Raw genomic sequence first — 25831 nt, 5'->3', positions numbered from 1 at the left:
GGATCACTGCAAAAACTCAAAATCTTAACAAGAATATTTGTCTTATTTCTAGTTAAAATGTCTCATTTTAGTAAAAGAAATCTCATTACACTTAAAACAAGACTCATCACTGGAAAAAACAAAAATTTTCACCTGTTTCAAGTAGATTTTCACTTGAAATAAGTAGATAAATCTGCCAGTGGAACAAGATTTATTTGCTTGTAATGAGAAGATAAATCTTGTCCCACTGGCAGATTTTCCTACTTATTTCAAGTGAAAATTTTACTTGAAACGAGTGAAAATTGTCAAATAAGTTATTTTTCTGGTGATGACTCTAAATGTTGAAATAGCAGTAAAAACACATTCATTGATGAAATGACATAAGGGATGGAAAGGAGGGATGGAAGTTTTACAGGGGGGATGATTTAGACCGTTTTTATTTCAGGAGGGATGCCATCCCCCTCATCCCCCCTCAACTCCAGTACTGCCAATTAGCCTAAAGCAACGCTAACACATGTTAACATAGATACATGCAATTTTACCCGATGTGACATAAAAATTAAAATTCACCACCATATCCTCATATCCGTTGCCAGTTTGAACGTTTTAATGTTTTTCTAAAGTAAAATAAAACCTCTTCCTCTAACCATTAACGCTTATTGATGGGAACAAATGTGGAAGTTAAAAAGGAAAGTCATGAAGAGGAAGTAAGTTTGAAAACATACATTTAATGCAATAAAAAAAAAATGTAAGTAATGATCAACAATGCAGAAAAGAAGTTTACAGTAAAGCTGCCTTTTGTTTTCCGACCAAAACAATGAGGTTACATCACGTATTTAATGTCAAACAGTGCAGATTCAGACAAGTGTGAAAACAAAATGACTTTTTTTTTTTTTTTTTTAAGGAACAAAAGGTTGTGAAACAATTTCAGGAGAAACAAAAGTGAAAATAAAATTATATAAATACACAAAAATAAACGTCTGGAGGGGCTCAGTGCAGAAACGACTTTAGAAAGACAAATGAAGAAGTCCCGCGGACGGGGAGCAGATTTATGTTTGCAAATCAAAGTCAGGAAGCAACAAATAATAAAAAATAATCATATCAAAAACAAAAATCACATCGATGGAACCGTTTTGAATTTTTAACACGCTCTGAATGTCAATAAGATATTTTGTTGTAATGCACACATCGTTTTTCTATAGTATAATATGGCAAAAAATGATTAAGGGGCAAAAAAGATGTTCCATTAAAATGATAAAGACTGTTTTTTGAAGTTTTAGTGGTTCAGCTTTTTTAAGCCAGTTTGATGACGTGAAGCTGAGTGAAGATACAGATGTGCGGACGGGATGATGACATGGTTTTCAACCGGGGAAAGGTTTGTGCGACAAGGAGACATTTTATGTTCCCTTAAAAGTGTTGGATTAAAGCTCTTTAAAAAGGTTTAATGTCAGCAAAAAGCACCCAGAGTGACTCTGGACTCGCTTCATAGTAATATGTACATCAGATGCGACGGCTTGAAGAGGGAGAGTTTACAAACATCAAACATCATCGCAGAGGGAACTAAAAGAAGTGAAGAAGAGAACATGAGGAGACGGAGCGAAAGACAAGTGCCCTGAGAGAGAGGTAACCTCCACACCGCTCAGCTAAATACTGCAGGAGCTGTTAAAGGATGATTATCAGGATCGATTTAACGTCCCGATAAAACACCTGTACATGTTTCAGTCTAAACATCACAGAGAAAATCCCTTTTACAGCCACGTCTTTGGAGATTTGTTCATGGTGGCTGCTTTTAGGGGGTGGAGTCAGACACGTGACTCCACCCCCTTCTGCAGCGCCTCCTTTAAATGGAGCTTTGGGTTTTAGAGCAACAAAAAGTGGGGTCTGCGCAGACATCCAGACTCTACACAGACCCCCAGAGCGTCTGTGCAGACCCCAAAGAAAGTCTGCGCAGACATCCAGAGAGTCAGTGCAGACTCCCAGACAGACATTCCCCCCATTTACATGTCATTTACCCCCAGATCGCTGCGCAGACCTCCAGATAGTCTGAAAAGATCCCCAGAGAGTCTGCGCAGACGAGTCTATGCCAGGGGTCGGCAACCCAAAATGTTGAAAGAGCCATATTGGACCAAAAACACAAAAAACAAATATGTCTGGAGCCGCAAAAAATGAAAAGTCTTGTATAAGCCTTAGAATGAAAACAACACATGCTGCATGTTTCTATATTAGTTATTACTGGGGGAAGATTTTTTTTCATTATGCACTTCGAGAAAAAAGTCAAAATGTCGAGATTAAAAAGGAAGAAAAAAAGAAGAAAGAAAAAAAAATGAAAAAAGAGGAAAAAAAAGAAAAAAAGGTCAAACATTTCTGAAAAAGCTCCAGGGCGGCGCTAAAGAGCCGCATGCGGCTCTAGAGCCGCGGGTTGCAGACCCCTGGTCTATGCAGACCCCCAGAGAGAGTCTGCTCAGACCCCAGAGAAAAGTGACACTTTTTAATTCTGCGTCTCCTTGGTGTTTGCCGTCCCAAACCTTCTGGTCCTCGTCGTCCCCGAGCTACTTTTGGGCACGTTGGTGTTTCTGCCCTTCGTGATGAAAAGCGTTTACTTCTCCTTCAGTCCAGCAGCTCATCAACCGGCTCGTCTCCGTCCAGCAGTGAGAAACAGAGGGAGTCTAATGAGCGCGGCGGGTGCCGGGGCTCATAGCGGGTCGCTCCGGGGGCCCAGGGCCCCGCTGGGACTCTCGTAGTGGTTCCCGGGACACGACTTCCTCAGCTGGTAGTTCTTGTACTCGGAGGCGTCAGCGTCGTCGGCCAGGTGGGACGGAAGCTTCCGGCCCTTGACCCCGACCATCTCCTCGTAGATCGGGGCCGCCGGCTTGGAGCCGGCCTGCGGTTTCCCCTGGCAAGACAGAGCAGAGAGACCGGTTACTAACGGAGCTTTTACACTACTACCACTACCCACTACTACTACTGTCATTTACTACTACTACTAGTGTCATTTATCATGTTATCATTCTTGGTCCAGAGCATCTTAGGAAGGGATTAGATGGTGTTGCGATGGCTTCCAGTGCAACTGTGAGAAACCTTGGTGTTGTTTTCGATCAGGATTTGTCGTTTAAACCATATGTTAATCAGGTTTGTAAAATAGCATTTTTCCATCTCCGTAATATTGCAAAGATTAGGAAAATCTTCTCGCAGAGTGATGCAGAAAAACTAGTTCATGCGTTTGTATCTTCAAGACTAGATTACTGTAATGTGTTGTTAGCAGGATGTCCAAGTAATTTGCTGAATAGGCTCCAGCTGATCCAGAATGCAGCAGCACGAGTGCTGACAGGAATCAGCAGGAGAGACCACGTCTCTCCAGTGTTAGCGTCACTCCATTGGCTACCTGTAAAATTCAGAATTCAATTTAAAATTTTATTACTTGCATATAAAGCCCAAAACGGCTTAGCTCTGCAGTATTTACAAGACCTGATAGTGCCTTATGTTCCTGGCAGAGCTCTCCATTCTCGGAGTGCAGGTTTACTCGTAGTTCCTAGAGTATCTAAATGTAGATTTGGAGGGCGGGCGTTCTGCTATCAGGCACCATTACTTTGGAACCAACTTCCAATCTGGGTTAAGGAGGCTGACACCACCTCCACCTTTAAAACTAAACTTAAAACCTTTCTGTTTAGTAAAGCCTATAGTTAGTGTTTAGTAAACCTCTAGCTGGTGTTGGTAAATCTCTAGGTAGTGTAAACTCTAGTGTGTTAGAGTCAGTAGTCATAGTTGCAGCTATAGAACAAGACTATAATAGTTAGTCTCAAATATAGGTTCACGGTAGATATGCTGCTATAGGCTTATGCTGCAGGGGGGACCGACATGATCCGCTGGGCGGTGCCTCTCACCCTTCTTCTCCTCTCCTTTTCCCTGCCTCTCTTCTCCATTACCATTTTTATTTATTATAAGTATCTCATAGCTATCATTTTTGTCCATCGCTCCTGTAGTTTCTTGTGCTGGCCCCCCTTTTTTCTCTTTTGTGCATGTTTGCAGGCCGGAGCTTCGGGAGTTGCGTGCTGGCCTGCCTGAATTGACTACTACTTCGAGAGACAGAGCAGAGCGACCAGTTACTAACAAAGTTTTTCCACTTCCTGTGTTAAAATCAAAGTTTGTCACTCCTCCCCCCCACCCCGCTGCTGCCTTTTGAGAGAATCTCTCCTCAAAACAAAACTAAAACCAGTAAACAGAGGAAGAGAAATGTGTCACAAATCATCAAGAATTAAAAAATACCACATTTTTAAAACCAACTCAGGTTTTTTTTTACTTGTTGAGATAAACATGTTGACAACGAAGGACCAAACAGTGAAACCCGTGTGGTTTTGCGGCGCAGCAGAGGAACTAGTCGAGCACGCTCTCAGGGAGCAGGTGGCGTTTGTAGTGACACATCCGCTACATCCCCCTCATCCTCCCCCCCCACCCATCACCCCCATCACCCCCATCACCCCCATCAGCAGTACTCCAGTTGTGAAAGAAAATCAGGGGGGGTGGTGGATTTTATCATATGGGGACAGATAATTTGTGCTGATTACAAATAATATAATATATTACAAATAATAGCAGTGACCATCCACTGGGCTTACATCAAATACATCAAAACACAACAATAAAAAACAGTTTTCTGAACTTATCAATATGACTCTGTCCTTCACAGGATAAGTAAAATGGATCACTGCAAAAACTCACAATCTTAACAAGAATATTTGTCTTATTTCTATTTAAAATGTCTCATTTTAGTAAAAAAAAATTCATTACACTTAAAACAAGACTCATCACTGGAAAAAACAACAATTTTCACCTGTTTCAAGTAGATTTTCACTTGAAATAAGTAGAAAAATCTGCCAGTGGAACAAGATTTTTTTGCTTGTAATGAGAAGATAAATCTTGTCCCACTGGCAGATTTTCCTACTTATTTCAGGTGAAAATTTACTTGAAACAGGTGAAAATTGTCAAATAAGTTATTTTTCTGGTGTTATTTTTCTGGTGATGACTCTAAATGTTGAAATAGCAGTAAAACCACATTCATTGATGGAATGACATAAGGGATGGAAAGGGGGGATGGCAGTTTTACAGGGGGGATGATTTTGACCGTTTTTATTTCAGGGGGGGATGCCATCCCCCCTCATCCCCCCTCAACTCCAGTACTGCCCATCACCCATCACCCCCACCCTGAGGAGACTCACCCTCCGCAGCAGCCGCAGGCCCAGCAGCGCCAGCAGCAGCAGCAGGACGGCCACGGCCGCCGACAGGACGTACAGCAGCGTCGGGTAGCTGGAGCCGCCGGAGCAGCCGCCTGCAAGGTATACGGGAGAACGGTGAAGAAACAAGAGAAGAAGAAGAAGGGATGGCGTGGGCACCCTGGGGTGCTCAGAACAAGAGGCAGAAACCACACACTTCCTTCCCCGTTTCTCTGCTGAGTTATTTTGAGACTGGCAGCAGTTATTGTTCGAGGACGAGCTGCGAGATGGAGAGATAACCGTTAGAAACGCACATTAGATCGACTATGGGCCGCTCGCGATGTTATCGGCGGTGGTTTGCTCAAGTGTGAGATAGACGCATCAGAAATAGCTGATCACCCTTAATGACAAGCTCAGGTTGGACAGCATTCATGCACAAACGTGAAATAAAGTAACGGCTCCAGAATGATGAAAAACTAAACTGTACCACGACTGCAGTAGAAAGAACACGAGGCCTGACCTGAGAACTTTACTGGTTCCTGCTACTACTGTCATTTATTACCACTGTCACCGTGGTAACCAGTGGAAACGGAGCCGTGGCCACTTGTGGGTCCCGAGCACCAGCTGAGAAACACGACTTACCACTAGTACTACTACTACCACCACTACTAGTACTGTCTAGAACTAGTACTAGCATTTACTACCACCACTGTCATTTACTACTACTGCTACTACTAGTATTATTACTATTACTACTATTACTAATAGTACTACTTTTACTTATTTTCTTATCATTTTATTTCATTTATTCGTTATTTAAGCGTACTCTTAAATTAGCAACCTGTGCTTATATTATTATTATTTTACCTTTTCTTATACTTTTATTTCATTTTATTTGCTATTTACTGTACAATTATGTCTTGTTGCTTTTAATGTCGATGTAAATTACATGCAATTAAAAACAGGAAACAAACAATTAGTACAATATTAAGATAAGACACAATTGAGAGATAATAAAAACAGACAAATAATACAGTCAGTTAAACGCAAGTCTAAAATAGTGAGTTTTTAAAAGTGACAGACGAAGATAATGTGTATTATGTATGTATTGTATGTAATGTATTACTACTACTGCTAATACATACTACTACTACTACTGTCATTTACGACTACTATTACTACTATTACTAATATTACTAATATTGCTACTACATACTACCACTACTACCACTGTCATTTACTACAACTACTATTACCACCACCACCCCCACCAATGGATATTGTTCACATGCGCTACCGTGAGGCGGAGGAGAGAAAAGAGACTCTAATCTGACTGATGATTGACGGCACTCTGACCAATCACAGCCCTTTAGAGCTGCAGAAGGTGAGACTTCAACATGTCGTCCAAGAGACATCACGAATCAGGAGTTAGCAAGAGATTAAAGAAAGGCAAACCACGAGGAAACTCGTGCTTCACTTGAAGGTGGGTCTGTTGTTGAAGTAAAACAGTTTAAGATTAAGATTCCCAGAATATTCAAATTTTTTGAGATAGGATATTTGAGTTTTCTTAAACTGTAAGCCATGATCAGCAATATTAAAATAATAAAAGGCTTGCAATATTTCAGTTGATTTGTAATGAATCCAGAATGTATGACATTTTTGCATTACAGAAAATAAAGAACTTTATCACAATATTCTAATTTTCTGAGACAGTCCTGTGTAACATATTGGCTATAGTTATATCAGTTTATGTTGTTAAGAAGTTTTTGACCTCATTGATGACTTTGCATCAGGAAATAGAGACGTGTGCAGCTGTAAGAGGCATGTGTGCAGGTTTAGTGCTGATTTCAGACCTGCTTTGAGGTTTTTTGTGGGGGGTTGAGGTGGTGGAAGTAACTGAAGGTTAAATGTGACTTGGATTTGTTTATTTATTTCAGTTTTACGTTTTTTATTCATTATTTATTCTTATTTTTTTATCGTATTTGACTCATACAGTGAAACTACTGTATCTACACTTACAGTACATTTGTTATTATTAATAAAGTTTGTCAAACTGGGTGGAATGGTTCTTTACAGAAAAGGTTCTCTACGTTCTCCTGATGACAAACATCCACCAGACCGACACCGACACCAGCAGCTGCAGAGTTCATCGGACTTAAAAATAAGTTTCAACACACTAATTAACTAGTTGCTCCCACACTCGAGTTACGAAACCCGACCTGGTTTCATCTCGTTGTGGTCGACATTATCAGGTCTGCGCCAGAAAGGCCAGAAAGGGGAACGCGTCTGTTTCGCAACTGAAGAAAGAGCTTTTCTCTCCTCGGCTGCATCGTGTGTTTGAACCAGACGCTCCAGCGTTGATGTTTGTCAGAAAAGTTGCAGCAACCGAGCGAAGGTTCAGGGAACCGGTGAAGAACAAAAGAAGAGAGGGAAGAAAACGACCTTTGCAAGCGTGACGTGTAACTGGGGCGTTTTCTGAGAAGTGAGGCGACGAGGTGGCAGCCGGAGAGGATGCTGACGCGTCGCCGCGGGAGACGACGAGACCACAAGAGACACCGATCAAGAAGAACAAGTTCATGGCATTTTCTTTCAAACCCCCCCTAAGGTTGCCAACTCCCTAAAAAAAAAATAAGGGTCAACTCATCAACCCAATATCCTTCACCCTTCCTGTCGTGGTGAATTTTTTTAGCCCCTTTTTTTGTGAGTGAAACGATTTTTTAACTATTTGACTCGAACCTGAATTGAATTTATATTTTTGAATGCCATGAACACATGGAAAACAAATTATTATCCAGCAATTCACTTTAATACAAAATAACAAAATGAGCTGAATAAAATAAGTCCTGCTTAGCGTAAAATTGTATAAATGTATAGAGGGAATGCGCATGACGTCACAGATGCGACTTCACAGCGGGTTACGCCCACTGAGTGTCAGAAAGACTGAGTGTCAGAAAGACTGAGTGGCAGCGTAAACTTTCAGTTTGAGCAACTGGAAAACATCTAAAATGGGAAAGAGCTGTTGTGCGATCGACTGTACTCATAGATTTAGCAGTTATTGTTTTACAGACTGCCCAAAAATAAGCTTAAGAGAGACAAATGGATCGCTGCAATTCATAGAAACAACTGGATTCCAGGCACCAAAACGTGGATTTGTGGTTCCCATTTTGTATCAGGTAATGTTGGATTTTTGGGTAGCTAACGTTAAACGGTCAAATCATAAAGTTCGGTGTCCTCATCACTTTAATTTCTACAACAAATCCTGCCTTGAAGTCGGACCAAGCGTCAAGACTTTTGTATGTCTTCAAGCTTTGCTTCGTGTATTTCCCCGGTGTAGAAATTAAGTACATATAAATATCAGGAAACTGGATTCGTGGCCAAATATTAATGTCCATGGACCACTGGTTCTTGGTAACTGTACCAAATATTAATGTCCATGGACCACTGGTTCTTGGTAACTGTACCAAATATTAATGTCCATGGACCACTGGTTCTTGGTAACTGTACCAAATATTAATGTCCATGAACCACTGGTTCTTGGGGTAACTGTACCAAATATTAATGTCCATGGACCACTGGTTCTTGGTAACTGTACCAAATATTAATGTCCATGGACCACTGGTTCTTGGGGTAACTGTACCAAATATTAATGTCCATGGACCACTGGTTCTTGGTAACTGTACCAAATATTAATGTCCATGGACCACTGGTTCTTGGTAACTGTACCAAATATTAATGTCCATGAACCACTGGTTCTTGGGGTAACTGTACCAAATATTAATGTCCATGGACCACTGGTTCTTGGTAACTGTACCAAATATTAATGTCCATGGACCACTGGTTCTTGGTAACTGTACCAAATATTAATGTCCATGGACCACTGGTTCTTGGTAACTGTACGGGTCACTGTCAAGGCCAACTGACGCTAATTTAAGCCGATAATCGGCTGTTATCCCGTCTTCTCCACTAGTTGCAGCTGTTTTTGCCACTCAGTGCGAGTAAGGGGGGCTGGTCCAGTGGAGAAGTGACGTCAATGCAGACCCTCTATATAAAAAAATAGAAAGAAAGCAGAACATCCATTCTGTACTAGTGCACATTTTTAGTGCAATAACAAAAGTGCAAACAGAAAGTCTGTAGAAAACTTGTAAACATATTTGTGCCTCAAAGGCCATGACTGCAGGTACAGTTGTAGTAAAACAGCTCAACGCCATTTTCCATTGGCATTTTATGACAATTTTTTTTGACTCTCACAGTAATACGGGACAAAGTGCGCCTCTTTTCATCTCAATAGAGGTACTTAATTACGCTGGGGAAATACACGAAGCAAAGCTTGAAGGCATACAAAAGTCTTGACGCTTGTTCTTCAAGGCAGGATTAGTTGGTGAAATTAAAGTGATGAGGACACCGAACTTTATGATTTGACCGTTTAACGTTAGCTACCCAAAAATCCAACATTACCTGATACAAAATGGGAACCACAAATCCACGTTTCGGTGTCTGGAATCCAGTTGAATTGCAGCGATCCATTTGTCTCTCTTAAGGTTGTTTTTCGGCAGTCTGTAAAATGATAACTCTTATTTTTTGCTTAATCTACGAGTACAGTCGATCACACAACAGCTCTTTCCCATTTTAGATGTTTTCAAGTTATTCAAACTGAAAGTTTACGCTGCCGCTCAGTCTTTCTGCCGCTCAGTCTTTCTGACACTCAGTTGGCGTAACCCGCTGTGAAGTCGCATCTGTGACGTCATGTGCGTTCCCTCTATACAGGACGCCCCCCCTCCCAGCTGGGGATCCACCCACCTTGCACAGACACCACCAGCGCCCGGCGGCCCAGGCCGGCGCCGCCGTCGTCGTTCCTGCCGGCCAGCAGGAGCTGGCAGCTGTACAGCGCCGCGTCCTCCGGCTGCAGCCGCGTCAGCGTCAGGTTGTAGGTGAAGCCGCGGGGGCCGGGAACCGAAGACAGCTGGACCCTGTGGGCGGGGAACCGGGACGGGGAGGAGCCGCCCTGGGAGTGGTACACCACCTCCACGGGGGCCCGGCCCCGCTGCCTCTTCAGGACCACGCCCTCCACCGACGCGCTCTCGCCGGCCGGGGCCGAGCAGGGCAGCACCACGGAGCCGCCGGCGCAGGGCCGCACCAGCTCCAGCTCCAGGGGCCCGGCCGCGTCTCCGGGGGGACAAAACCAACGCAACCGTCAAAACCAACGCAACCGTCAAGGACACCAGTTTTACTTAAATAGAATTGATTCACTCAGCGCCTTAAATTCACCAAAAATTTGCAGTTCCACATAATCTCAAGAAAAAGCCCAAATTGCAACAGATTGACATCTTTTGGATCGCGTTTCGTAACATTTCCTGACGTGCACCTGAACGCGACTGCGTGAAGCGGCGTCGGCTCACGAGCTGGACGGCGTCTGAGCAGATTAGCACAATATACTTGCTATCTGAGCTTGCATTCGTGTCCGTTAGCGTGCACCACCAACTGCAACGTCGCTCACGTAGTACGCGAGGAGAGCACGTCATACCGGCGGTGACCGATAGGGGGCAGTAAGCAGAGCAACAGTTGGAAAAGTGATTACCGTATTTTCTGGACTATAAGCCGCTACTTTTTTCATAGGTTTTCAACTGTGCGGCTTATACAAAGGTGCGGCTATTCTGTGGATTTTTCTTCCGCGCGGGGCGCTTTAACCGGAATTAGAATCAAAACTAAGACAAAATAAATGCAAAGAAGAATACGCTACTTCTTCTTTAGCAGATAGAAGTAGAAGCAGATTTCGAACAGATAAATAGATAAATAAATACTGGTTATTTTCTCTTGTCCCGTTTTAATCAGCAAAGTTGCTGCCGTGTTAAAAGACACTGTTAGGAAAGGATCTATTTAGGTACAAACATGTACATCATTTACAGTTCAAAATCCTTCTGTACATGTAGTAAATATCTAATCTAACAACAGAAATATCTAATCTAACAACATAAATATCTATCATAAAAAATCATAAATATCGGCTTGCATATCTTTTTTTTTTTAAATAGAGCAGGTGGGGCTTGTGTATCTTTTTTTTATAATTTAAAAAAAAAATAGAGCAGATGCGGCTTATATGTAGGTGCGGCTTATAGTCCAGAACATACGGTAAATATTTAGTAGTAGAGGTAGTAGCAGTAGCAGATTAGAACAACGAACAAATTAACATGACAATATTGGATGAAGAGGAGATTATAACATTGCTTTGGTTGCAATCTCGGCAAAGGAAACGGCACCAGCGACCTCTGCGTCATCACTTGTGGCTTCTGGTTAATGACCGGGACCAGCTGGTGTCTTTTTGAGAACGTGCACGTCGACGCGTCAAATGAACGCAGGATACGCGTGGTGGCCATGACGCGTACGCGGTCTGAACTGCAAGTGTATCCCAGTCTTAATGCAACCATAGACGTATAAAGACAGACGCCTCGTCGAGCTGTTTGGCCCATCGCTGCGATACGTCAACGCGTCGGCCATATTGGATGTGGCAAATTTATATTAATGCATTGAAATGGAGCAAACTTTATAAAGTGTTTTACAAAAGGTATTTTAAGATAATGTCCATCATTGATCCATTCACACACAAATATATTTGGAAATCAAACAAGCACCAAAGACATTTCTATTCATTATTTTATGAAATATGATTATCGTTTTTGTTTTACCTGTTCTTCCTCTCTCATTCCATGTAATTCCTGTATGTGATCTAATTACTGTATTTTGGCGACCATACAGTGCGCCGTGTGGAAAGGCGCAGCCTAAGTTATGTGTGTCATTTCTGTATTTAAAACACACATACGGCACACCGAACGAAAAGGCGCCTTACAACACACACACACACACACACACACACAAGCATACAAGTGTGCATATTTAAAAATAGAGCGGGAGCAAAACTTCGTTTTATTGTACTTTATTTAAGTTATTACAATCGTTATTGCATTAATCAAACCGATCGAAGTCTTCATGCTCCGTTTCTGCATTAAACAGCTCCGCTTAATCAAATATGCAACAGTTGTCAGGACTCGGCCCGTCGGGCTTCATCCGGATCCCGTCGGGCTGAGACCGGGAGAACTGCTCAGCGCTGCGACGGGCACGAGCCGAGCGCGCAGCTCTCTGCCATGCTGAGCAGCCGAGTCAGACTCCGTGCCGTGCGGCCCCTTGGAAATGATGCCATTAATTAATGACATCAATAACCATTTACCCGATTTTTGTTATCTGTGACTGTGATTGTGGGAAAGTATGACGAGGGGGGGCATTTCACGGCAGGGGGGCTGAATCCGGCACAACACCGGCTTTTGCGAAAGCTCGAATAACAGTCTAGTCCAACCGTCCAGCCCAGCAGACACGTCAGCCCACGCATCTACAATCCATCAACAGTAAACGACGGAGCCCGCCGACCGAGCAGCAGCCGACCTCCGAGCCCACAGGGAATCGTCGGCTGCCGCTCGGTCAGGCGGTTCCTCCGGCCTTCCGGCCCGCCTCCGCGGTGCAGCTCTCCCAGGAGCCGCATCTCCTTCTCGGTAACGAGTCTCCCCGTCCGCTCCAGGTGTCCCGCCACGGATAGGGTTGCCACCCGTCCCGTAAAATACGGAATTGTCCTTTATTTGAGAAAAAAATGTTGCGTCCCGTATTGAACTAATACGGGACGCGATTTGTCCCGTATTTTCATTAACGGCCCATACACAAGTCTGTCACACACTCATCAACACTAAATTTAAAAATACTGAACAAAATAAACCACAGGAAACATTAAGGCCAGCAAAATCTTTGTGGCGGGACAACAGGACCTGCTGCGCTCTGTATATTATAGTTGAATTATTGAAATAAATTAACTTTTACACTATTTTCTAGTTGAATTATTGAAATAAGTTAACTTTTACACCATATTCTAGTTGAATTATTGAAATAAATTAACTTTTACACCAGATTCTAGTTGAATTATTGAAATAAATTAACTTTTACACCATATTCTACTTGAATTATTGAAATAAATTAACTTTTACACCATATTCTAGTTGAATTATTGAAATAAATTAACTTTTACACCATATTCTAGTTGAATTATTGAGATAAATTAACTTTTACACCATATTCTAGTTGAATTATTGAAATAAATTAACTTTTACACCATATTCTAGTTGAATTATTGAAATAAATTAACTTTTACACCATATTCTAGTTGAATTATTGAAATAAATTAACTTTTATTTAACTATTCTTCACCTGTATCTATATTATACATCTTGGCTGATGTGGACATACAAAGCATAGGAGGCTATTTCAGTTGCTATATAGTTGTCTATGTACAGTCATGCAAGTTTAATGCTATTAAAGCACTTTAAACTTTAAAAAAGCATTTTGTTTTTTCATATAAAATAAATAAATTTTTATTTATTTATTTAAAAGTTTTGGGGCTTTTTTTTGGCTCCTGCACTGCTGAAATCGGGTGTCCCTTATTTCTATTTCCGAAAGTTGGCAACCCTAGCCACGGAACCCCCGCCGGGCAGGCCGACCTCCCTGCCCGTGGCTGCCGCTCAGGCGGCGGTTCCTCCGGAACGCACGGTGTTTCTCAAAGCGCTCCCGCGAGGGAGACGAGTTCCCGGGGGAGCGGCGCCGCGGGGGCGGGCCGGAAGGCCGGAGGAACCGCCCGACCGAGCGGCAGCTCGGCTGGCGGGCTCTGTCGTTGGTGAGAGCCCCCGACAACACACATTGTGCGCATTGCGTCATTGGGCGCGCGGCACATTTTGAAAAAAAAAAAGAAGACGTTTATATGCGCCTAATGGTCGCGAAAATACGGTAACTCTCATTTAGTATAAAAAAAGCTTTTTAACTTTGAAAACAGACACGACTTGTGACATCAACACAAAATGCTGATTGTCAATTACAAACTGTTTCTTGAATGTGCCCCCCCCCCAGAAGAAACCCATCCTCAGACCCAGTCTGGATTTAGTTTCTGATATGAGGCGGTCGGTACAATTCCTCTCAGAACATGAATGAGGCATCTTCTCCTGTCGCTCCACTTTTTGCCACATCCAAAATGGCGGCAGCGTTGACGTGTGATTCAGTGCTCGGTGAGACGTGTAAATATCTGAGTAAAACTGCATCGCTCAGCTCTGACCTTTGACCTGATGGGCGACAGCTGACTCACGGCAGGTTGTTTTGCAGACGGTGGGCTACGTGTCGGCGAGCAGGTCTGAGCGAAGCCACGAGCCGATTCGTCTGGTTTCTTTGTGTCAGGAGATTTTATCGTGTTTCAAATGCAGCCTAGTGCACGTTTTCTTGTGGAAAGAAAAAAACAACAGACAGAGAAAGAGAAACAGAGAGAGACAGAGAGGCAATGAAGCAGAGGACAGAGCACCCGTGAGCAGTTGGATTCACACCAGCAGCTGAAGAATTATGACAAACAAGCCGTCAGTCTTCATGGTTTTTCTTCATTTAACACGATAAATAACGCAATGGTGCGTCTCCATCTAACCCTTTTCCTTTTCCACCAAAGGAAAAGGGGTAGATGATTTTAGCGTCGCTCCATTGGCTACCCGTAAAATTCAGACTCAAATTTAAATTTTATTACTTGCGTATAAAGCCCAAAACGGGTTAACTCCGCAATATTTGCAAGACCTGATAGTGCCTTATGTTCCTGGCAGAACTCTCTGTTCTCAGAGTGCAGGTTTACTCGTAGTTCCTAGAGTATCTAAATGTAGATTTGGAGGGCGGGCGTTCTGCTATCAGGCACCATTACTATGGAACCAACTTCCAATCTGGGTTAAGGAGGCTGACACCACCTCTACCTTTAAAACCAAACTTAAAACCTTTCTGTTTAGTAAAGCCTATAGTTAGTGTTTAGTAAACCTCTAGCTGGTGTTGGTAAATCTCTAGGTAGTGTAAACTCTAGTGTGTTAGAGTCAGTAGTCATAGTTGCAGCTATAGAACAAGACTATAATAGTCTCAAATATAGCCTTGCGGTAGATATGCTGCTATAGGCTTATGCTGCAGGGGGGCACCGACACCTCTCTTCTCCATTTCCATTTTTATTTATTCTAAGTATCTCATAGCTATCATTTATTCCATCGTTCCTGTAGTTTCTTGTGCTGGCCCCCCCTTTTTTCTCTTTTGTGCATGTTTGCAGGCCGGAGCTTCAGGAGCTGCGTGCTGGCCTTGCCACTGTTTGGCTTAAGGCTTTTCTCGCACTAGGGGAGTTTTTACCTGCCATTGTTTATGTAATAATTGCTCGGGGGTTTATGTTCTGGGTCTCTGGAAAGCGTCTAGAGACAACATATGTTGTATTAGACGCTATACAAATAAAATTGAATTGAATTCAAACCGGTTCGAGGGCTGGTTCTGGTTCACAACTCGTTCAACTTGTGAACCAGCTGAGAACCGGTTTGCTTTTCCACAACTCGGGTGTAAAGCGGAGCCACGTCATTACGTCACTGCAAACGTCAGTTATGTCGCTGCGTTTGCATGAAAATTTAAGCAACAACAAATATGGACAACCTTGTGATTGTACAGTTGCTGCTTCATTGGTTTCAGAAAACGGCAGATCCGACATCTTTATCATCAGACAGGTTTCAGTGCACAACGCTTATTTGAAAATGGGCCCGTCCGCTTATGCAAGCGGTTCTTTCCTCTAATCCAGCAAAGAGTTGGTGCTACCAGTTCTTTGTCAGTGAAAACAGAAATCCTTGTTCCAAACTCAGCACTGGCCCAGAACCAGAACCAAAACCAGCCCTGGAACCGGTTCAATGAAAAAGGCGTATGGGTGATCTGGCCTTGGTGTGAGAACGAAAATCTGCCTACAAGACATGTTTCCGTTTCAGTTTTTCGCAAAAGAAAAGTAAAATTTGCAATAAAGGTACTGCTCCGTGGGACCAGTGTTTCCATTGAACCGCTTTTCTTTTCATTCTCCTAACTCTCCCGGCTGTCACCTTGTATCTCCCTAACTCCCCAAGACTTCTCTTCAAAACAATGAAAAAGATCTAAAAAAAAAACATCTTTAGCCTTTGACAAATTCTTGCGATTGCCGCTAACGATGTAGCGATAATAGTCAACAAAGGATGATCACTGAAAGGATTATTCAGAGGTGACGCTCTTATGTAATGTTACAGCACAGCTACGTCCTATTTATGAGGCCCAAAACAGATGGAAACTAGACTGAACGGCTACGTCACATCCAGCGCTGCCAGAGAGTTTTACAATAAACATCCACCTTGTGAAAAATATTTGGCTTTTTTTTTTTTAATCAGTGGCGTTTCCATTTTAGGTTTTTCTTTGCGATATTTGGGTTTTGCACAAATCTGGAACCGGGACTAGAGGTCGATGCAATTCCATGTCCGAACAGTTGGTGGCACTAATGCACCAACAGGAACATCCACCGTCATTAAAGATGACAGAAGAAGAAAACTCGACCAATCAACGGTCGCTCAGCTTAAGTCCCACAAACATTAAATCAAGAAGCAGCTGCAGGATGTTAGTCAGCAGTGAATTGCACGCGTTAGGTGTATTTAAACTATGTATCGGTATCGAATCTGTATCGCCGATACCAGCCTGAACTTTACTCAATATTGGATTGGAAAGGAAATCGGTGGTATCGAACATTACTAGTGTCTGAAGGGTCGGACCATCAATCAAGCGCAAAGTCACTAAAACATTTTTACAGGTTTTTGAGTTCAGTGTACCACATAAAACGGGTCTGAGATCAGTAAACAACAAGATTCATACATAAAGCGCCCCGGAGTATGGGGCGCACTGACGATTTTTGAGGAATATTAAGGATTTTTAGTGCGCCTTATAGTGCATAAATACGGTAATTTGGTCCTCTGACACACGTGGCCCCGTTTTAACCCTTGTGCTGTCTTTGGGTCAAAATGACCCAATTCTTCTATCCTTCTTTCCTCCTGCCATGCTCTCTCCTTCCTTCTTCCTTTCCTCTTTTCCTCCTTTACTCCTTTTTCTTCCAACCTCCCTTTCGTCATTCGTTCCTTTATTACCTTCTTTGCTTTTCCTTCCTTCTTTCCTTATTTTCTCCATTCCTTCCTTCTTCCCTCCCTTCTTTCTTTCCTTTTCTCCATTATTTCCTTCCTTTTTCCCTCCCTTCCATCTTTTCTCCCTTCCTTACTCCCTTTCCTACTTCCTTCCTTCTTTTCTCCTTTCTCCCTTCCTTCCATCTTTTCTCCCTTCCTTACTCCCTTTCCTACTTTTCTCCTTTCTCCCTTCCTTCCATCTTTTCTCCCTTCTTTCCTCCCTTCCATCTTTTCTCCCTTCCTTACTCCCTTTCCTACTTCCTTCCTTCTTTTCTCCTTTCTCTCTTCCTTCCATCTGTTCTCCCTTCCTTACTCCCTTTCCCACTTCCTTCCTTCTTCCTTTCTCCCTTCCTTCCATCTTTTCTCCCTTCCTTACTCCCTTTCCTACTTCCTTCTTTTCTCCTTTCTCCCTTCCTTCCATCTTTTCTCCCTTCCTTACTTCCTTTCCTACTTCCTTCCTTCTTTCTCCCTTCCTTCCATCTTTTCTCCCTTCCTTACTCCCTTTCCTACTTCCTTCCTTCTTTCCTTATTTTCTCCTTTCTCCCTTCCTTACTCCCTTTCCTACTTCCTTCCTTCTTTCCTTATTTTCTCCTTTCTCCCTTCCTTACTCCCTTTCCTACTTCCTTCCATCTTTTCTCCCTTCCTTACTCCCTTTCCTACTTCCTTCCTTCTTTCTCCCTTCCTTCCATCTTTTCTCCCTTCTATACTCCCTTTCCTACTTCCTTCCATCTTTTCTCCCTTCTATACTCCCTTTCCTACTTCCTTCCTTCTTTCTTTTCTCCCTTCCTTACTCCCTTTCCTACTTCCTTCCATCTTTTCTCCCTTCTTTCCTCCCTTCCATCTTTTCTCCCTTCCTTACTCCCTTTCCTACTTCCTTCCTTCTTTTCTCCTTTCTTCCTTCCTTCCATATTTCCTCCCTTCCATCTTTTCTCCCTTCCTTACTCCCTTTCCTACTTCCTTCCTTCTTTTCTCCTTTCTCCCTTCCTTCCATCTTTCCTCCCTTCCATCTTTTCTCCCTTTCCTACTTCCTTCCTTCTTTCTTTATTTTCTCCTTTCTCCCTTCCTTCCTTTTCTCCCTTCTTTCCTCCCTTCCATCTTTTCTCCTTTCCTTACTCCCTTTCCTACTTCCTTCCTTCTTTTCTCCTTTCTTCCTTCCTTCCTTCCTTTCTCCCTTCACCCTCCCTTGACCCAAGGACAGCCCAAGGGTTCAAAGTGCTAAATTAAAAGTTTAGTTTGTTTTAAACATGTCTTCAAAGAGGAGGAACAAACCTACCAGGGTGGACGAGGAGGAAGAACTCGGTCTCTGCTTTTATCCTCTGGTCCTCGGAGTCCTGCTTCTCCCACACAAACTCGCAGAAGTATCGGTCCGTGTCCGCGGGGCCGAGCCCGGTCACGGTCACGTTGACCGCGTGCTCCTGCGGGTCCCCGCGGACCTGGAAGCGGCTGGAGTCCCCGGTGGCGGTGAAGTCGCTGCCGGTGTACTTGAAGATGATCTGGCCGGGCCGCAGCCAGCCGCGCTGCAGGGAGAAGCCCACGGTGGGCGGGCTGCGCGGCGGGACGCGGCAGGGGAACACCACGGACTGGCCCTGGGCCCGCTCCAGGAACCGGACCTGGGTCCCCTCCGGGGCCTGGACCTCACCGTGAACTGGACGGAAACACTTGGTAGTTAAGGTTTAAAGAAACAATAAATTAACTGATTTGATTCATCAATCAAATTAATGAATTAATTTGAATTTTTATTTCGAACATGCATATAAAATGAAAGTAAAAATAATAATAAAAAGATAAACATTTACATCTTCATATTCAAATATGTTCGAAAAAAAGGAGTAGGAAGAAGTTTACACTTTTTTCTAGTTCCTACCCCTTTATAACTCTATGGATTTACATTATTGCTATTATTATATCTACACAATATCCATATAAATATAATCTATATAAATACTACGTAAACATGCCTATTATTACATAATTATCCATATAAGTATAAATATTACATAAATGTTATATCAATATCTAGAAAATACAACTATTATATAAATCTATATAAATATACACTATATAAACTACATAAATATCCCTATAAATATATATGTGCTACATACCCAATAAATATAACATGCATTACATAATTTCAACTATCCCTCTCAACATATAATATATACTACATAAATATCTAAACATATCTTAAGCAAGTATAATATACCTTTTTTTTTCAAGTCAGTGAATTAATCAAATTTCCCAACAATTTTGGACAAAAAAGCATGAAAAAAATATGTACATTTCATATAAAGTGATGCAAAATATGTTTATTATTACAGCCCACCCCCCAAGACAAAAAAAACAAGGCAAAAAAAAGAAGAAATGTATCAATATTATGGATTGTAATACCAGGGTTCATTTCCACGAATTTTTAAAATATTAAATATAAATTAAAGCTGCAAGCAGCGATGAACGGGCCCTCGCGAGTGCAATTTTCACCAATAAAGGTCAAGGACTCAAAACTAAGTCCGATGACACCACTCACGACTCTTTATGTAAAACCATTCAAAAATTCTGGCAGAAAGTAGGAAGTATCAAATATGGACCAATCAGATGAAGGGGGGGCGCGCTTTTTGGCATCTATCGTCGCCACGGTAACGCTTTTGACTGAGAAAAGTAATGCCCATCGTCGCAGGACGGAGACGCACATTTTGATGTATAACACATCTGGGTGCACGTTACGGTTCGGGCAAAGAAGCGGATGAAGAAATGGCATAAATTGCGCCAAAATTACACGATTAATTCAAAATGGCCGACTTCCTGTTCGGTTTCGGCCATGGCGCCAAGAGACTTTTCTTTAAGTTGCGACATGATACAGGTGTGTACCTCTTCATCTCTTCAAATTATAAATAGGGACAAAATAATGTATCGGTAACTGACAACTGCAAATGTTTTTATTGTCATGAACTGTGTGGTGTTTTTAAGCTTTTTAACTTCTCAAGAGTCCAATCACAGATACATTTCAGTTTTTCTGATTCTGAAATGACCCAAATTAATATTTTTCTTTAAAAAAACGGGGGAAATGCTTTAATTCAATTCAATTTTATTTAAATATAGCGCTTTCCAGAGACCCAGAACATGATCCCCGAGCAATTAAACACAAAATAAACATAACGTTTTTACATAACTATCTTTAAAGAGAGGAAAAATAATTTGAAAGCAAACCAACAGGTTTCAAATCCGTGTTTTATCAAGTTCATAAAATGTGCGGTTACATACCATCCTGGTTTCAGATAGATAGATAGATAGATAGATAGATAGATAGATAGATAGATCTTTATTCATCCCCGAAGGGAAATTCAACTGTCCAGCAGCTCATCAATAAATAAAAAACAACCACACTTCCACTCAGACAATAAAAGCACATTAATATTAAAATAAACATGAAATAAAAGGTTAAAACTAAGTGCAAAGTAGCATATAAAGTGCAAAATAACATAAAGTCCAGTTGTGGTAGAGGTGAAATGTGTGATGAGTGTGTGTGTGTGTGTGTGTGTGTGTGTGTGTGTGACTGAGTTCAGGAGGATTTAAACAGTCTTATTGCTGTGGGGACGAAGGATTTATAATATTTTTGCAGGTAACAGGACTCAGTAACAGTCCGCTGTGTAGAGTGTGAACAGTAAACGGTACCAGGTCTGTGTTCAGACCTGATCCAGAACCAAAACCCCTTCTGTAAAAACAAAAAACCCAGAAACGAGTTTTGCTCAACAGTGTTGAAAGTCGCCCAGTTTGTGGTTTGAGACTCTGCTCGTCCGGGAACTGGTGACAGGAAACCCCAGAAAACCACCATCACGTTATTAGCATGGTTATTAGTGTCCGCCGGGAGTTGCTGGAGGAAATAAACCCGTATCTGCTCCTGCAGTCGGTGCTGGAGGAAATAAACCCGTATCTGCTCCTGCAGTCGGTGCTGGAGGAAATAAACCCGTATCTGCTCCTGCAGTCGGTGCTGGAGGAAATAAACATCACAGGAAACAGGCGGGGGTTTCAGTCCCGACCGGGGATCGAACCCGCGACCTCCGCTTCTATAATCCGCAACACGTGTTGCTTTATTTATTAAACTATTATTACAGCATTATTAGGATCACTTATCAGAAAAAGTAAGTCAAATTTACTTGGTATTAGTGTTTTATTAAAAAAATAACCCTTTAAAAAAAAAAAAAAAAAAATCACTTTAAATGTGTACAAAATTATGGGACAATCCTACCTGCTCTTTTTGCAGTTTTTTTTTCCGCACTACTTTTATTTTCATTCCAATGTATATACTGTCTATATTTCGTAATTATATATTTTTTACTTTTTTTACCCCTCCCCTGCATGTGTTAAGTGTATTGCTGCTGAACAAAGTGAGTTTCCCCATTGAGGGAGAAATAAAGGATAATCTAATCTATTTTTATAGTCTACCTCATACACATCTTACCTGCTTTTTTTGCACTGTTTTTCTTTCTTTCTCGTTCTGCACTACTTTTTATTTTTCATTCCAATGTATATATACTGTTTATATTTCGTATTTGTATATTTTTTACCCTTTCCCTGCATGTGTGTGTTTAGTGTACTGCTACTGAACAAAGTGAATTTCCCCACTGAGGAAGAAATAAAGGATTATCTTATCTTATTTTACAATTTAGTCCTGTTGTAATTACTGTTTGGTCAGTAAAACTTTACATGTTCACTGTATTTTATACTGAATTATTCTTGCAACCACAGATGAAAGTTTTTGGGGACATTTTTTGGATTTTTTTTTTTTTTACAGTGTAAGATAAGATAAAATAATCCTTTATTTCTCCCTCAATGGGGAAACTCACTTTGTTCAGCAGCAGTACACTCAACACACACATGCAGGGAAGGGGTAAAAAAGTAAACAGTAAAAAAATATATATAATTACGAAATATAGACAGTATATGCAGTACATTGCAATGGAAATAAAAGTAGTGCGAAAGAAAAAAAAGTGCAAAAAAAGCAGGTACACAAAACTGCTGCAGGAGGATTTAACCACATTTAAGAGTCAAAAGTCTGTTTCACACCAGTCTTTTTTTTTTTAGATATTTCCAGACCAAACAAACTGATTTAATCCAAGTCATAACTTTTCTTTAATTTAAGGTGTTGTTTCCCAATTCTGTATTCAAATAACCGAATAACTCTAGAAATGCCCACATTATTTTCTTTTTAAAAAGCATTATTAATAATAATAATACATAATAAAATAGCAGCTGCCCCAGACTCACCAGACTCAGTCTGCAGGATGAGCAGGATGCCCAGGGCGCAGAGGAGAGCCGGGTTCTGCATCCCAGCCATCATGAAGGCGGTGATGAAAAACACGGCGGCTCAGAAATGAGCGTCAAAAGTTTAGGTAACTGCAGAAGAAGCCGAGAGGAACCCCAGCAGGCTCCACCTCCAGCCCTCAGGGCTGTTCAGGGGGAGGAAGACACTAACACATGGGTCTGATCAGCTGCTTCACAGCAAACTCCACAATAAACATTTAAATAAATAAATTAAACCACAGAAGTGAGGAAGAGAAAACCATCCGGTTCCGACACATCCAGGTCTGTAACTTCTGCTAAATTCATTAACAAGCTTTCTAGTTTGCATTAAGTTTCACATCTTTATGAGGGCAGAAACAAACTAAAACAAAAACTTATTTATTAGAGGGATGGGAAGATGTCAGACGGTTCTGTTCCTGCTGACTAAAGAGTGTAATCTGAACATAAAACTCAAAACCTGAGTTTCAAAACTGCTCTTTTGTTCACACTCATGAAACCACAGGCTCGGGTTTGTCTGGTGGTTTTAAAAGCCGTTTAGGGTGCCTATATCTTTAAGTGCTGCAGTTAAGATTTTATTTATCCTGTTTCACAAAAATAAAAAAGACCTTTTATTTTTTTGATTATATTTTAATCAATTTATTTTTGTCTTGCAGCAATTCAGCAGGATTTCCTTCAACACTCAGCCACAAATGTCTGTTTAACCCTTTAATTAACCCTAATTGTCTATTTTAACCCTCGGACACAAGTTAATATCTGACATTTTTATTTAACTTTTGTAATTTAACACTTTTTGGTCTACTGAAGCTGCTAAACGTTGCTCCCCGCTGAAAATGACCCCTGCGGTTCCCTCGTCCCGCCACCAGGGGGTGCTGTTGTCCCGCTGAACATGTCGGTAAGAGGTGGATTTCACCTAATTTTTAATTCTTTCATGAACCACAAACAGTCAGCAAAATGATGCAGGTGCTTTTAATTCAGAAGCATTTTAATGTGACATTTTCAAGTTAGACTTTGATTTGAAACAAAAAAGTTTAAAAATAAAAAAGTCTTTACAGGACAGTTTGCATTCATTTCATTTCTGGGTGAAAGTTCATTTTTAATATCAGGCCAAAAAAAAAAAAAAAAAAAAAAAAACCCCCAACATAAATAAAAATAAATCACTTTTTTTTTAGGGGGAATAAAAACAATTTTATTCACCGTGTTACCTCCATCCCTTTAAAACTTTCACCTCAGCATCACAACAAGAGAATCTGGTGCCTCATTAAAAACAAAAGTCCTGTCGATTACTTACCCTGTTGAAGTCATAACAGGCGGCAAGAAGACTTAAAGTCTACATCTCAAATATTCTGATTTATTAAAAAAACTAAAGAGCACGACTTTATCACTTCATTACAAAATAAAAGCGATTATGTCACCCAGAACACTTCTAGACCATCAGGTTCTTACGAGCCTCAACTCAGTTTTAAGGCTGAAAAACTCACAAGGACGAGCTACAGACAAACAAAACCAACAAATGAAGTTGTGATACCGGCAGAGGAAAACCTTCGCCGCACGCAACGCAAGGCTGAAGTTTCTGTTCCCGTCTTCATGCCTGAATAACCACTCGTGCAGGTTTCACTACTGTAAATATCCAGGCAGAGCCTTTATCAGAGTTAAACGTAGTATTTACAGTCACATCACGGGTTATATCTGCTAGATACACACGTCTTTATTTTGGGCTTCATACAGTTTCTTATCAAGACAACCGAACTTGGCGTTTATCGTTAATATCTGACGACCTCAGGCCCTTTAAAACGGACCTGCGGTTCGGTGAAGCAGAACACGAGCACGAACCCGCCGAACCCAAAAGGAGGTTCACAGGAAACAAGTCGATAAAACGCGTTCATCCTCAACCTTTGCAAGTTTGACAAGCTTCATCTATGTGACGTACATTTACGACTGGAGAACTTAAATCCCTGCAGTCCAAACAGAAGATAAATAAACACTTCTGACCCTAAAAACACGGCTGACGCCAGTTCAGTGGGGACTAGAGTTGCCAACTCCCTGATAAATAAATAAGGGACTCCTCATTGGCCGGCCGACACGATCGCCTTCAACTTTCCAGCCTGGTGAATTTCTTTAGCCCCTTGTTTTGTGAATGAAACGATTTTTTTAACTATCCGGAATTGAATTAGATGCATAGTTTTGAATGCCATGAACACATGGAAAACAAATTATCCAGCTATTCACTAATACAAAATAAAATGAACTGAATAAAATAATTCGCTTTTTTAAACTGAAACCTGTCCTGCTTAACTTAAAATTGTATAAATATAAAATAGAAAGAAAGCAGAACATCCATTCTGTAATAGTGCACATTTTTAGTGCAAACGGAAAGTCTGTAGAAAACTTGAACATATTTGTGCCTCAAAGGCCATGACTGCAGCTACAGTTGGAGTAAAACAGAAAGAAATAACTTATGAACTCAACAGCTCAATCCCATTTTCCATTGGCATTTTAGGACTATTCTTTCACTCTCTCAGTAATACGGGACAAAGTGCGTCCCCTTTCAGCTCAATACGGGACCCGGACTTTAGTTTATAAATACAGGCCGATTCCATTTTAAATATACTCTATACTGATAACCACAAGTACTAAAATTACATTCATGCATATAAACATCTTAACATTTTACTTAACCCTTGTACTGTCTTCAGGTCAAGGAAGGAGGAAGGAAAGAAGGGAGGAAAGAAGGAAGGAATGGAGAAAAGAAGGAAGGAAGGGAGAAAAGAAAGGAGGAAGGAAGGAAGGGAGAAAAGGAGAAAAGAAGGAATGGAGAAAAGAAGGAAGGAAGGAATGGAGAAAAGAAGGAAGGAAGGAAGGGAGAAAAGAAGGAAGGAAGGAAGGGAGAAAAGAAGGAAGGAAGGAAGGGAGAAAGAGGAAGGAAGGAAGGGAGAAAAGGAGAAAAGAAGGAAGGAAGGGAGAAAAGAAGGAATGAAGGAAGGAAGGGAGAAAAGAAGGAATGAAGGAAGGAAGGGAGAAAAGAAAGGAGGAAGGAAGGGAGAAAAAAAGGAAGGAAGGAAGGAAGGGAGAAAAGAAGGAAGGAAGGAAGGGAGAAAAGGAGGAAAGAAGGAAGGGAGAAAAGGAGGAAAGAAGGAAGGGAGAAAAGAAAGGAGGAAGGAAGGGAGAAAAGAAGGAAGGAAGGAAGGAAGGAAAGAAGAGAGGAAAGAAGGGAGGGAGAAAAGGAGAAAAGAAGGAAGGAAAACAAGGAAAGAAGGAAGGAAGGAAGGGAGAAAAGAAGGAAAGAATGTATGAGGCGAGAAAAGGAGG

General features: G+C 41.5%; 1 protein-coding gene across 1 annotated transcript; it reads right to left on the bottom strand.

The window, feature by feature from the left end:
• Window positions 1–687: 687 nt before the first annotated feature.
• On the bottom strand, window positions 688–22576 carry cd7al (cd7 antigen-like). Its single transcript, XM_061729356.1, has 5 exons — window positions 22490–22576; window positions 18498–18869; window positions 9984–10349; window positions 5193–5302; window positions 688–2872 (listed from the first exon to the last, which is right to left on the bottom strand). The coding sequence occupies exons 1-5, from the start codon at window positions 22560–22562 to the stop codon at window positions 2672–2674; spliced, it is 1122 nt and encodes a 373-aa protein (XP_061585340.1). The 5' UTR covers window positions 22563–22576; the 3' UTR covers window positions 688–2671.
• Window positions 22577–25831: the final 3255 nt, after the last annotated feature.

Source organism: Cololabis saira, chromosome 1, assembly GCF_033807715.1.
Source record: "Cololabis saira isolate AMF1-May2022 chromosome 1, fColSai1.1, whole genome shotgun sequence".
In the NCBI taxonomy this organism is placed as follows: domain Eukaryota; kingdom Metazoa; phylum Chordata; class Actinopteri; order Beloniformes; family Belonidae; genus Cololabis; species Cololabis saira.
The sequence above is the reverse complement of the archived record's forward strand: the minus strand, read 5'-3'. Positions and strand labels throughout refer to the sequence as shown.

Bases quoted from the DNA above. Each gene is read 5' to 3' on its own strand.
- cd7al (XM_061729356.1), bottom strand. From the start codon at position 22,562: ATGATGGCTGGGATGCAGAACCCGGCTCTCCTCTGCGCCCTGGGCATC. The intron at 18,870-22,489 runs GTGAGTCTGGGG...GTTTCCGTCCAG, and splicing joins CATCCTGCAGACTGAGTCTG to TTCACGGTGAGGTCCAGGCC. The intron at 2,873-5,192 runs GTGAGTCTCCTC...CTGTCTTGCCAG, and splicing joins GCCTGCGGCTGCTGCGGAGG to GGGAAACCGCAGGCCGGCTC.